Raw genomic sequence first — 14804 nt, 5'->3', positions numbered from 1 at the left:
GTCGTTCTACCCTGAACAAGGCAGCTAACCCACTGTCCCTAGGCCGTCATTGTAAATAAGAAATTCTTAACTGACTTGCCTGGTTAATAAAATAAAAAGGAGCTGTGCCAATAAATAATTATGTAAATGAACGGGCCAGTATCCCTACTTTATATATAGGATATGTGTTTTCCATCACTGCTTTCAAATTGATTACTTCACTCGGCACTCGTAAAATGAAAACAACAGTATTTTAAGGAATATGATGAAGATTAACATTGCAGAACGTTGATGTTGTTGAAGCGGGCCCATGCGCATTAACGTTCTTCCTGATGTTAATTTTGGAAGCAAAGGAACGGACAGCGGGGGTTTCGTTCACAGCGAGCTTACTAGAAATTTCCTCTCCCCATCCCCTTTTCCGACACACCGTACTACCAGAACGTAGTGTTGTTTACTTTTGGAGAAATTCTGTACGAAAGGTGACGAATTGAAAGTCATATCTGTGGAATATTGTTGGTGACGTTCTCATCTCGACAACAAACAGTCCGACGCACGCTGATGGCGGTCACTATCGAGGAGCTGTATCGTAACTATGGGATCCTTGCCGATGCTAAACCAGAGGACCTGGGCCAGGTAAGCATCAGATGACTGGTTAGCTAATTGAAATATCTTCCAGAATAGGCACCTTTTCATATCCGGTATATCAGCAGTGGAAGCTAAATGTGAAAGTTAGGCCAACGTGTTGGCTACATAGCCCGCATTGTCTGGACATGCTAACTAGCGTTAGCTTGCTAACTAGTTAAAAGGGGCCTAGCTAGCTTTGTAGCGTTAGCTAACGTTAATCCTGCTTCATTTCAGTGAACGTTTCCCGGCGTTTTTAGTTTAGCTTGTCAGCTATTTCGGCCATGGAACTACGCTAGCTACAGTAGTTAGTTATGTGCGAACAATGTTAACGACGGCTTTAGGTGGTAGCTAACTGAGTACTGTAGCTGGCCAATATGGTTAAATAAAGGTGAAATAAAAAATATATAAAATATGAGTTGATTCTCACGCACAGCTGCTGCCGAAAACGTACTTATGCCATGACTCTGGCCACTTGTCACGTTGGTAAGATTTACAATGTAAAACTCAAAGGCAAACTGTCTCAGGAGGCAGCTGAGGGGAGGACGGCATATAATAATTGCCGGAGCGAATGGCATGGCCTCAAACGCATGGAAACCATGTGTTTTCGATGTATTTGATACCATTCCGCTCCAGCCATTACCACGAGTTCGTCCCTCTCAATTAAGATGCCGCCAACATCCAGCGCTAGTTACTACTGCTGGCAACTAGCTAACCATTATGCCAATGGCGTCAAAGATTGCATGCATCTTTGGCAGAACTCTGTTTTCTAGTCCTCTACTGAACAATTTTGGCCAAATCACTGGAAGGTTTTGAAATTCATGTTGTACAGTGGTCATGTATTACAAGTGTGTGAATGTATCAATTTGTTTCCATCTCTTCTCTAGCACAAATATGCCTATCAGGTGATCCTTGATGGCGTGAAAGGGGGTCCCAAGGAGAAGCGCTTGGCTGCACAGTTCATTCCCAAATTCTTCAGCAGTTTCCCAGAGCTGGCAGATGCAGCAATCAATGCTCAGCTTGACCTTTGTGAGGATGAAGATGTCTCGGTAAGGATTTTATCAGTGGGACTATAATTTCCATTTGGAAAATACCATTGTGCACAATGGAGTTGACAAAATATAACATGCATATACCACTATACACACTTGAATCATAAACAAAGTTAGATTTGAGAAATCAATCGATGTGGAAGTGTATTTGTATAATGCCTGGTCGGAGTAGTCGCACTCTATTTTTTACCTGTTAGTTTTTCTTCTTCCTTCCTCCTGTAGATTCGGAGGCAAGCCATCAAAGAGCTCCCCCGTTTCGCAGCCGGGGAGAACATCGTCAGGGTAGCAGATATCCTCACCCAGCTTCTCCAGACCGGTACAGTACTCTTGAGCTAACCCACCTAGACTACTAATTCTTGTACGTTTCCCAGGAAAGACGCTGCGTTCCGTATTGCTGCCTTTCTCAGGTTGGCGTTCAAATGACACATTCCATTATCTAATAGTCTCACACCCGTAGGTGCAGGCCAATGGAATGGAGAAACCACAACGTCCTTGGTATTTCACTCTGCCTGTCATTTGAACCCAAAGTTGTTACAAGTGAAAATTTGGTTACGCCCAACTTGGCCAGCTCACAGAACAAAGTCCTCCTATCATCAGCAATATAACAGGACATGCTTCACATTCTCTACCTCTCCACATTCCTCACACTTCCCACCTGGGTGTTTCCCCACTAGCAATAACACACTTCCCAATCCACAATGGCCCAACCTCAGCCTTCACAACAGAACCCCATCCCCCTGTTACTCCACAAATGCCTACTGACCTTCCTCGCAGACTTCTGGATAGAGAGACACTGCCTCCCCCTCTCCTCTCTCTCCCACTCACGTTGCCACTCCTGGGTCAACCCCTCTGCTTTGATGCTCCTACATTCCATCCCCCTAATGGGACATTATGTATGCTACGGTGTAGTTTGTGTCAATAGAAGATATGTGCTCTCTGTGACAGTGATGGACCAATTGTTATACTCTCTTCTACGTTGGTGCTTACAGATGATTCGGCTGAATTCAGTCAAGTGAACACAGCGCTGGTCTCGATCTTCAAGATGGACGCAAAGGGTAAGCGTCTCTTTTCTCTCATGCTTGAATTGGCTTTCAATTGTGAGAAGACGGACAACTTAACAAGTGAACAAGCAGGATAATGTGGCTCATTTTCATGTATTCGTGCAAGACTCTACGAAGAGAACTTTTTCAGATGTTTTCATACCTGATGCTGGCTTTACTCCACGTGATCTGTTGTGTAGAACCTCGCATAACACTTTAAGAGATTTGTCAGGCCTCAATCCCAAATGAAGGGGGAAAATGGGCATTGGATTAGAGTTAGAAGATGTAGTTTGTTGATGTGAGCATAACATGCTTCTTATTCCCCCTTTGGCTCAAGAGCCCCCTCCCAAGGCACAAGTTCTGTATAGCCTCTAAGTACTTTGTCTAGCCAACCTGTATCTCCACTTTGCCTCAGCTACCCTGCGAGGCCTCTTCTCTCAGATCCTGCAGGGGGAGGACATAGTGAGGGAGAGGGCCATCAAGTTCCTCTCCATCAAGCTGAAGACACTGCCTGAGGACACCATGACCAAGGAGGTGGAGGACTATGTGTTCACTGAGACAAAGAAGGTCTGTTCCATATCTCTCTGCTTTTGTACAGCTATCAAAGTGAATCACCTGGAGTGATACACTCCATTCTGGGGGCTGGTTAGTAGAGCACTTTGTGAAAGGGCTGAAGTAGAATGTGTTTTTATTACTATTTTTGGCCAACTGAATACAAGATCTCCATAGGAAGGATCTGTAATCTAGTTGTGTGTTGGATGTATTTGTAACTGGTCAGCCTAACATTGACTCATTGATCATGTTCATTAGGGCACAACGTAGCAAATGTCTTGCAAGCGAGAATTACTTTCTTATTGGATGATTCCATATAGTCCCTCCCTGTTTTAGTTGTTTTTGTTTTTGCATTGTGCCCACTGAACTTCTCAGCCCTCTGTCCCATGTTGACCTCTGACCCACATTGACCTCTGAACCCTTCCCCCTCCAACCCCAGGTGCTGGAGGATGTGACAGGGGAGGAGTTTGTGCTGCTGATGCGCATCCTGATGGCGCTGAAGGGCCTGCAGACGGTGAACGGGCGGCAGCAGCTGGTGGAGCTGGTGGTGGAGCAGGCCTTCCTGGAGCAGGCGCTGAACCCCGCCGACCCCGACACCGTGGACCGCTTGCTGCAGTGCACGCGTCAGGCCCTGCCCCTCTTCTCCGTGAGTGATGCATACACAAGCTGACGGGTCAGGCCAGGCCCCTCTTCGCTGTGAATGATCTGTACACTCCCAACACACACGCATTATAACACACGTGCCAGGCCCTGCCTGTCTTTTCTGTGTGTGTTATAACACACACACAGGCCAATTCATAATAATATACTTCACTTCGGGACTTATAGAGAGTGCATACAATTTTTGTGTGTGCCCCCTGTGGGACTTGAACCCACAACCTTGGCATTGCTAGCTCCACACTTTTACCAACTGAGAAATGCAATCTCACACACAACACACACACGGTATCACCAAACACACTTCCTGTCAATTGTTATCCAATGGCTAATTACTCTCGTAATGAGAATGCTGCGTTTCAGTGTTTGTACTTCATTCCTATTTCTGCATGTTTGTTGGTTGAGGTTCTGAACTGATTTGACCAACCACATCAAGTAGACAATCCCCACCCACCTCTTTAGAGACTTCAACCTTTTTTTACCCTTCCAGAAAAATGTCCATTCTTCCCGCTTTGTGACCTACTTCTGTGACCACGTCCTGCCCAACCTCAGTACCCTGACAAGTCCCGTGGCAGAGCTGGACATTCAGCAGGAGGTCAGTACCGGCCTCCCCTGTACCGACCATACAGTGTTCAGGCAACTAGTCCTCCATGTTGGCTCCAACATGCCAGGATAATAGCATTGACATGTGTTGTGTGTGTAGGTGCTAAAGCTGCTTGCTGAGATGAGTCCGTTCTGTGGGGACATGGAGAAGGTGGAGGCCAACCTCCTCATGCTGTTTGAGAAGCTGCTGGTAAGTAACAGCCTAGCTCAGCCTTCTAAGGGACTTCAATGTGCTTTCACAGTACTGCATACCCCTCTAGTACCTTCAGATGTGTCACTATTGAGGGATAGTGGTTTGGCGTTGACCAGGACACGTTAATCTGGTTTGTTTAGACTGGTAAAGTGCAAATGGCCAAAACGGACCGTGCCAATGACCGTTAAAAGCAACGAGTGGCCATCCTATCGCCTCTTAGCACAGACCATTGGGCGTCATTTTCTTTTTTGTTTACTGAAGATCCTACATGTTGAATCGCCACCGTTCGTCAACATCCACGAGGTGCTCTGGTGTGCCCGGCCAATGTTTGCTGTGGTCCGTGTTGTCCTTGACTGGTCTTGGCTGGTATAAGACGAACTGATCAACCCCTTCCTCCCTGTGTCTAGGAGTTCATGCCGCTTCCCCCAGAGGCGGAGGGTGAGAACGGCGAGAACACGATGAGCGAGGAACCCAAGCTGCAGTTCAGCTATGTGGAGTGTCTTCTCTTCAGCTTCCACCAGCTGGGCAAGAAGCTGCCCGACTTCCTCATCGACAAGATAAATGCAGATCGCCTCAAAGACTTCAAGATCAGGTAGGAGGCTACAGATCATCAGTGCTTATCGTGCTGTCTGCCTGGCTGAATCTGCAACATATTTACAGCCATTTCTGACGTAAAAGTTATTTTACTCCCTCAACACTTGCTTTCTTTACGTGATGCATGTATGCATCGCATGCCCGGGACTAGTATTACTCGTAGAGAGGGTTAGTTATGTTATTTACTCCAGAATGACCGTCGTTCCAGAAGGACGATTTGGACGGGATCATTTTTTTTCTCCAAACTGCCCCCTGTAATTACAATTTTTTTTCCCCAATAAATTGACTTATGACTGAAGCCTGGAGGTTTTTATTTTAGGTGTGACAATAGTATATCAACATGTCTGTGTGGTAGGGTCACACTGAGAACTCGAGCTTGGTTCCCAAGTTTCTAAACCTTTCTTTCCTATAGTGTCGCCATAATGTTTGAGTCAAGGAAGTGTGATCATAATCGTGAAGATATTTTAGCGATCCGCAGTACGTCCTAAATACACCCCTGAACAGTGCAATTGCACTTGAGATGCATTTTAACGCTATGGATGAGAGTTATCATTTCCAATCGTTTGAGTCAGTTGTATGCTGCTTTGCAAGCTATTAACAGCAAGGGTTGCATTAAATAGGGTCAGTTTAACATGTTTTTTTAATCAATAATACCTTTGAGGCTGTTCTAACAAAAGTGTAAAGTCTTTATTACAGCAAAGCAAATATGAAAAACAATTGTTTAGTTCACATGTTGCGCGAGGCTTGGTGGTCACGGAATCAGTAGGCTATTAAACAAACACTCAAACAGATGCAGGATCTGTCTTCTTTCTGTAGACATATTGATGATTTACGAAGCCAGGCCCGTTTAACAGTTAGGCTATTAATTATAGACCTAGTTACGTTGGTTTCCTCTCTCCTCACTTAGGCAAGGCAAGGGCTGTTTTCTCACCTCATTCTGCTGCTTCCTCCATGGCATTGTGCTCAACACCAATATGCGGGTTTAACTTGCACGTAGCAACATAGTCTAGGAAAAGGTGGCAATTCAGCAGCACACTGATGTTATTCAGGACCCAGGGACAGCGACCGCAGTCCAACGAGGGAGAAAGCGCATTTGTTAAATCGAATTTTGATTAGTGTTGCACCATTGTTCTTATGTAATATAACTATATACAATTTTCAGTAGCACACGTCTTAGCCTCCACAGTGGATCTGTCCACTCAGAAAGGTGCGAATCAGACAGGTGTCTTATACACCATGCGGTTTAAATGTATTTATAGATTATTTTTTTTAAATTGCTACCGCTCGACTGAAGAAATCTCGGCCGACCAACCGCCTGTCAACTAAATGGGGTCAGCCACACTGTAAAGTGTCTTTGTGTTTCTTGGCAATTTAACTTTTTGTTCACAAGCTGCTGTTTTTCAACATTGGCTTGATTCTGCTGCTTCAAATGATGGCGAATAGACGCCCTAGCCTATTCAGATCCCAAATCTCAGCCCCGTTACCACGGTAACCTCCAGCCCTTCAAGGAGTAGCTGAACGGTTTCTCTATTTTGACTAAAACTCGGGTCACAAATTTTTTAAATTAAATTGAGCAATATTCCGCATTACTTCTTACTAATACATTTCTTGTATTACAAACATTACAAAGCATGATCAGGTGTTTTAAAAAATGTTTTAATGTAAATATGGGGGTCAAATATTTTGGCTGGTAATTGTATTTAATCTACCTGCCAAGGTGTCTGGTGGACCACAAAGTACATTTTAGGCCCTGGTCTCCACTGTAGAGTCTGGATGCCAGTAATGTTAGTCATCTTGTTTTTTTCTTCAGTCACTTTAACTCTACTTCGTCTTCTCTCCCATCTTCAGGTTACAGTACTTTGCCAGGGGGCTGCAGGTATACATTCGCCAGCTGCGAGTAGCCCTTCAAGGCAAGACGGGAGATGCACTGAAGACCGACGAGGTATGTATCGTCTCACCGGCTGTTTTGGCTCTCTGAACGAGAACTTGCCATGTTTCCTCTTGACGGTATCTCACGAGCCGCAAAGAATCGCGCAGATTCAATCAGGAGGCCTCTCTAGACCTTGTTAACTGTGCTGTCTTTCTGTTCTAGTGTAATGGTTGTGTTGTCGTCCCTCTTAGAACAAGATCAAAGTGGTGGCTCTGAAGATCACTAACAACATCAACGTTCTGATCAAAGTGAGACGTTCATATTCGATGTGTTAAAACACTGGGTTCCGACCCTATGTAGCTAGTTGCGTCTCTTACATTCTCATTACTGTTCCCCTTTCTCTGCAGGATCTCTTCCACAACCCACCGTCGTACAAGAGCACGGTCACTCTGTCCTGGAGGCCTGTCCAGAAGGCTGAGGCTGTAGCGTAAGCCTCTCTCATGTTGTCACGGGTTATCTGGTGACCGAGAACACCTGGTTTCTGATGGAGTGTTATTAACCTTACACTCTAAAATCCAGAATGTTCAGACCTCAAAAGTAGTCTTGAGTTCACATCCCAGACCATCTTGTGTAAATCCATCTCTTTTCTGCAATCTAAAAAAAAAATGAAAGTTATGAGTACCATGTAGTGTCCAGATTTTGTGGATGGTGTGGGGAAACATCTGTCAAAAGTTGATGTTTGAGTACAATGTCCGTTTTAATGTTAATTCATGGTTGAACTGACCCGCCCACATCAATGTAAGGAAACTACCAACTTCTCAGTACAAGCACCTAGTCAGACAAGACTGCAAACGCAACATTAGTGTTAGCGTTATAACCCCCAACTGACCTCTGTGACCTTTGCCCTTTGTGCCCATCACAGTCTGAAGCGCCCATCCGGGGAGGAGATGGGCACGGGCAGTACCATGAAAAAGCTTCTGTCCCCCCCGCTGCCCCGAAGGAATGCACGACAGATATACAACCCCCCCAGCGGCAAGTACAGCGCCACCATTGGCAACTTCACCAACGGTGAGGGTGGCACTTGGGTAGCATGTTAAACAGTAGAACGTTGCACGGACATTGTATCTGTGTTTTCTCGTTTGTCGTTTGGTATCACCTACCTTAGTCGACTGCACTTGGTGTAACTTAATCACTCTGGGTATGAGAGTCATTTACTGAACTATAAACATGTTTGGTGCCTACTTTTTCTATCCATTGTGTGTGTGTGTGGTGGATATTGTTCACTTCCACCTTACATTGTGCCTAGGGTTGCAAAGGGAGGGTATATTACTGGAAACTTTCAGTTGACCAGTAAATGACTAGAATTTTGGTGACTTTCAAGTTTCTTTTAAGTTTACCAGAGGACATATAGTGGCCTTTTGGGGAACTCCAATGATCACAGATGTCTAATTATCTCTGGCCCTCTGTGTGGGCCGTATCACATGGAAAACACATCAAATAAGGTGATTTTTAGAGTGACGATAGAATGGCGTAGCTGTAAAACGTTCTATTTTACTAAAGTGTTGCAGATTTAATTGAAAATAATGCCGTTGTTGATGAGATGCTTTCTTTTTCTTCATTTAATTAGGCAATGTTCTCTTGAACCATGTGATTTATCCACTAGAAACTCATAAACACAGATACAGATAGAAAACATTTTTTTAAATGAATGCTACGTATGGTGTTAGGTTCGAAATATCAGAGTAAGAACTCGAAATTAAGTGAAGCGGATAATAAACTGTTCCTTCTCCCTTAACGTGACCTGATCTCAACCCCCTTCATCACTAATCCACGGTTCTTTACCCATATCAGTGCCTGCCACGTGATCGTTTTCCCTGCACTCAGCACATTCCAAGCTTAATTGCACACACCATGTACCTTCCTCCGACAGATAACCATTAACTTCTGGTATAGACACTCCAGTGGTTCCCAAACTTTTTATAGTCCTGTACCACTTCAAACATTCAACCTTCCTGCTGCGTACCCCCTATAGCACCGTGGTCAGCGCACTCTCAAATGTTGTTTTTTGCCATCGTTGTAAGCCTACCACACACACTAAATGATACATTTATTAAATACATTTATTAAACATAAGAATGTGAGTTTGTCACAACCCGGCTCGTGGGAAGTGACAGAGCTCTTACAGGACCAGTGCACAAATAATAATATAATAATAATCAATAATTTTGCTCTTTTATTTAGCCATATTACATCAACTTTATTTGTTCATCAAATTGTGAATAACTCACCACAGGTTAATGAGAAGGGTGTGCTTGAAAGGATGCACATAACTCTGCAGTGTTGGGTTGTATTGGAGAGAGTGACATTTTCCACACACAATCTGTGCCTGTATTACATTTTCATGCTAGGTAGGGCCGAGAATCCACTCTCACATAGGTGCGTGGTTGCAAAGGGCATCCGTGTCTTAATCCTGCCTTGGCAAATCGCGTTGTTATCTGAGCACAGCTCAATCCAGAAATCTAGCGGTTTCTGATTATCACATTTGACATTGTCTGTAAACTTGAGTTAATTTGCACACAAAAAAACATTCAATGATGGAAATCGGTGGATGCTGCAGTCTACCCAAGTGGTGTTGGGAGCAACTGCTGGCACGTGCGGTACCACTCCACTATGTCTCCCTGTCATGGCTTTTGCGCCATCAGTACAGACACCAACACATCGCAACCACCAAAGTCCATTTGATGTCACAAAGCTGTCCAGTACTTAAAAAACATAATTTGAAAATGTTATAAATTATTTATTTATTTTAAATGTAATCACATTTTATTTGCTGTACCCCAGTTCGGGAATAGCTGCTCTCGCCCATAGCACTCAATATTTCAATAGGATACCTGATAATGAATCCTATTCCAAGTTTTAGGAGTCAGAACCCAGAATCCATCAATAGAGAAGTTATTCAAGTATAAATGACCCAAGTTACCGCTCTATTTGTTATTGGATTTAGTAGTTCCAAATTTAGGATTTAAAGTTCCAAAACTATCCATTATTGGCAGAGATTTCAGGTTACACATCCCTCCCATTAGGCCCCTCAAGCAGACCACTCCCAGACAGTGAGGGGATTGGATTATCTGGCCTGTGTTTACCCCGGTGGGAGGAGTTTGCACCATGTTAAGTCATAGCATTTGTTTTGGAATGGAGCCAGGTGCTCCATTCAAAGGCACCAGTAAAGCTGTCTCAACAAGTGACGTGGACGAGATTGAGCACTTGTGGTAATGAGTAGGATTCGCATGCAAAAGTGATTGCCTTTGATCGACGGCCTTCCCAATTAAAACGTTTGGACACGCCTACTCCAGGATTTTTATTTATTTTACTTTTTTCTACATTGTAGAATATGTAGAATAGTGAAGACATCAAAACTATGAAATAACACCCATGGAATCATGTAGTAACCAAAAAAGTGTGAAACAAATCAAAATATATTTTATATTTGAGATTATTCTTAGTAGCCGCCCTTTGCCTTGATGACAGCTTTGCACAGTCTTGGCATTCTCTCAACCAGCTTCATGAGGTTGTCACCTGGAATGCATTTCAATTAACAGGTGTGTCAAGTTATTTTGTGGAATTTCTTTCCTCAATGTGTTTGAGCCAATCAGTTCTGGTGGTATACAGAAGATGGCCCTATTTGGTAAAAGACTAAGTCCATATTATGGCAAGAACAGCTCATATAAGCAAAGAGAAATGACAATCCATCATTACTTTAAGACATGAAGGTCAGTCAATCCGGAACATTTCAAGAACTTTGGACGTGCAACCAAGCTCTATGATGAAACTGGCTCTCATGAGGACCGCCACAGGAAAAGAAAAACCCAGAGTTAGCTCTGCTGCAGAGGATAAGTTCATTTGGAGTTACCTGACTCAGAAATTGCAGCCCAAATAAATGCTTCACAGAGTTCAAGTAACAGACACATATCAACTGTTAATAGGAGACTGTGAATCAGGCCTTCATTGTCGAATTGCTGCATAGAAACCACTACTAAAGGACATACTTGCTTGGGCCAAGAAACACAAGTAATGGACATTAGACTGGTGGAAATCTCTCCTTTTGGTTTGAGTCCAATTTTAATATATTTAGTTCCAAACGATGTGTCTTTGTGAGACGCAGGGGTAGTGAAGCATGTTCCCTTCGTGGAGGTGATGGTGTGGGGGTGCTTTGCTGGTGACACTGTCTGTGATTTATTAAGAATTCAGGTCACACTTAACCAGCATGGCTACTACAGCATTCTGCAGCGATAGCCCCACAAAGCCCAGATGGGATGGTGTATCATTTGTTTTTCAACAGGACAATGACCAACACACATCCAAGCTGTGTAAGGGCTATTTCACCAAGAAGGAGAGTGCTGCGGTGCTGAATCAATTGACCTGACCTTAACCCAATTGAGATGGTTCGGGATGAGTTGGACCGCGGAGTGAAGGAAAAGCAGCCAACAAGTGCTCAGCATATGTGGGAACTCCTTCAAGACTGTTTGAAAAGCATTCCAGGTGAAGCTGGTTGAGGGAATGCCAAGAGTGTTCAAAGCTGTCAAGGCAAAGGGTGGCTATTTGAAGAAACTCAAATATAACATATTTTCATTTAACACTTTTTTTTTTTGCTTTCTGATTCCATATGTGTTAATAGTTGATGTCTTCACTGTTATTCTACAGTGTAGAAAATTGTCAAATAAAATATAAACACTTGAATAAGTATGTGTCCAAACTTATGACTGCTCCTGTATGTTTCTGGATGATCCACCATGCTGCCTTGTTGACAATATGACGTAACGGTGCAGATTCCTGTTCGATTTGAGAAGGGTGCTCCTCCCTCATGCAGCGTTTAGACTAGGGACGCAAAAAAAAAACGTCATACCAGTCGGCATAGTGGATTAGAAAGTTGATGACGGCAAAAGTAAGCCAGCGTGGTGTTATCCGTTGCTATGGTGATTTTGTTAAACAAAACCGTGCAAATCAACATCCGGTTGAAAACGATGCTCATGAAGATGTTCAAATATTTCAACTTTTGACTCGGGCGGGCGAGTCCCGTCTACCTTGGCAGCTGATGACATTCACCGCCAGCCTCGACAGCATTCACCGCCAGCCTCAACGGCATTTACCGTCGTGCTCTCATTGAAAACAATGACATCCGGTTTTGCCCATTCATGTCACGGCCCATAGACGGTGCACCTCACCTCAGATTAATAGAACTCCCTCGGTCCTAGCAAAATTCTTGCTTGAGAAAGTTTTTTTTTCTTTTTGACTAGTTGTGGAGAACTATTACAGTAAGGTATTTAATTGTTACCCAGAAAGGATTTGATATTGAGATAAATGCCTGTGCTGTGCCATTTAGCTTCAAAACATTGAGTCTGGGCGGTAGTTTTTTTCCCGACCATGAAACCCAATTTATTTCTTACTTTTTAATAGGCTGTTTGAGACATACTACATTGCCGTCCTGTTTTCTCCCCTCAAACATGCTAAATTACTCAAACTAGGGCCCAGTCTTTCCTGGCCAGGTCAAGCAGTGTGGAAAAACTCCTGGCCCTAATGAGTCCTCGTACTGACCTCCTGTCTGTTGTCCTTCTGTTGTGATTCCAGAGCAGCGCGGAGGCTTCAGGGGAGGCCGGGGACGAGGCTTCGGAGGCAGGGGAGGCAGGAGCCGAGGCCGAATCTACTGAGTCCACCGTCTCACATACACACTGAACTGCAGCACATCAGAATCCCTGCCGTAACTGAGGTGGTCTCCACGACCACTGCTCCTCAACTTGTGTCCACTTGTTATATTTTTCTCTGGCTCCAAACGCCTGTGGAAGTTGTTTTTTTGTTTGCTGTTGTTTCCCTTCAAAGTAAATCTACTTCAAGACGACCGGGCTTCAGACTTTTCTACCTGGCGTTTCTACTCCCGACACTGTTCCCCGACGAAGCGGTTGTTCAAGTAGATCAGCGTGGGTTTTTTTATCATTGTGAATGTATTTTTGTGGAACCAGAGACTGCCAAGTTGTACCTGATTTGATATTTTAGTCATGTCGGAAAATGTCTTTGTTTTACAAAATGGTGACGAATGCATTCTTTCATTTGGATTGGCCTACTCTCTTCCCTACTTTGTATTGATCGATAATGAAGTTTATCAGAATTTTATCATAAACTTGTATTGAAGTCTCAACACCTTGACCCTTTTGTTTGTGTAACACCTTGTTAAAATAAGACTGTCACATTGGTTTTCGATGTATTCTGTCTTTCTTGTTAGTAAAACTAGATTTATTTCCTCCACAAAATAGGTTGTGTGATGCCCAATAGTACAGATGGTTATTAATTGCACATAGGTTGTCATTCAAACCAGACATGGCAGATTGAGGACATGGGGGCGGCCATACTTGCCCCCATGAACATAAGCAACCATTTTAAAGGTTTTCCGGCTCAATATATTTCAGCCAATTAAAATCGCAGATTTACTTGGACTTCCAATACTTGTTCATACCTCAGTCCAACTTCACGTTCACTATCACGTGTATTTGACTGACTGGTCAAATTGCTCTTTGTAAAGTGACCTAGGAAAGTAATTGACGCAGATTGTGGCAAAGGGTTCGAATCGCACGTTATTCCCTCCCCTTTGAAATGTGGATTTGCGTATGTTGTGTTAGTGTGTGGAAATAGGGACGTAGCCTACAGAAGACTAATACATTTAATAAGGTACTACCTCTTTCAGCCTTGGTAGACAAACACTGCTGTTGTCTAATCATATTGCATTGGCTATATTACATGGACGGGTACTCCTAAATGTAGGATTACAATGCTTTATATGCAATCTTATCACCTGCTGTCACATGCGTTATGCCTCGAGGATGAGCGTTACAAAGTGCCCGGTAGTATCGGTTGCACTCCCATCATCCTACAGATGGCAGTATTAATCTAACTTATCCTTTACTTTAGGTTACTATCGAACTCCAATCAACCATTCATTCATAGTGTCTGCGTTATAACCTGCTAATGCATATGGGACACCTCAATTCACGATGAACCCAATTGACCCCCTTAATTCCATATGTAGCCTCGGCTTCCAGGCCAGAGGAGGCAAAAGCATGGTGGAGCCTACCCATAAGGTGATTATGCCCTCTCCTGGCGAGGAGACTGTAGGCTAGTAGTAGCCTACGTACGCTATGGGGTTTCATCCACTTCGTCATATGCGTTTTGAATCGAGCAAGTTTTTTATTTATTCCTCAAAAAAAAGCTTGAGTGCGAGGCTCAAAAACATGGTTAAAGTGTCCCGACTTGAAGTTGAACTAGGCATGTCAGTTTAGAACAAATTCTTATTTACAATGACGGCCAAGCAACAGTGGTGTTGTTCAGGGGCAGAACAGGTTTTTATCTTGTCAGCTCGGGGACTCGATCTAGCGACCTTGCAGTTACTGACCCAACGCTCTAACCACTAGGCTACCTGGCGCCCCACTGCCTTAGTGTGCGCCACCTAGAATGATAATGGTAGCCCACATTACTGCTATTTGACAAATCCATAAGCCTCTGGGTTAAAAATGTTATGATTAATTTACATGTTTGGACCTATTTTTTTCCATAAAGCCACACGGATGTGTGTGAAACATTAAAAATTGTGGGATTTT

The 14804-nt window shown here is 43.7% G+C and overlaps 1 protein-coding gene across 2 annotated transcripts; it reads left to right on the top strand.

Moving 5' to 3' along the window:
• The first annotated feature begins 272 nt into the window (after positions 1-272).
• On the top strand, positions 273-13405 carry LOC118396404 (apoptosis inhibitor 5). Of its 2 annotated transcripts, none has more exons than XM_035790583.2 (14): positions 273-612; positions 1488-1649; positions 1875-1968; positions 2642-2707; positions 3108-3259; positions 3684-3890; positions 4392-4496; positions 4605-4694; positions 5105-5289; positions 7140-7233; positions 7413-7469; positions 7569-7648; positions 8084-8193; positions 12787-13405. In XM_035790583.2, exons 1-14 carry the CDS (start codon positions 538-540, stop codon positions 12864-12866), a joined length of 1557 nt encoding a protein of 518 aa, XP_035646476.1. In that variant the 5' UTR covers positions 273-537; the 3' UTR covers positions 12867-13405. The 2 variants fall into 2 exon arrangements, with proteins under 2 accessions (XP_035646476.1, XP_035646475.1); XM_035790582.2 differs by having other exon boundaries at positions 275-612; positions 8084-8229.
• Positions 13406-14804: the final 1399 nt, after the last annotated feature.

The sequence above is a fragment of the Oncorhynchus keta genome, chromosome 17, assembly GCF_023373465.1.
Source record: "Oncorhynchus keta strain PuntledgeMale-10-30-2019 chromosome 17, Oket_V2, whole genome shotgun sequence".
Lineage (NCBI taxonomy): Eukaryota > Metazoa > Chordata > Actinopteri > Salmoniformes > Salmonidae > Oncorhynchus > Oncorhynchus keta.
The sequence above is the reverse complement of the archived record's forward strand: the minus strand, read 5'-3'. Positions and strand labels throughout refer to the sequence as shown.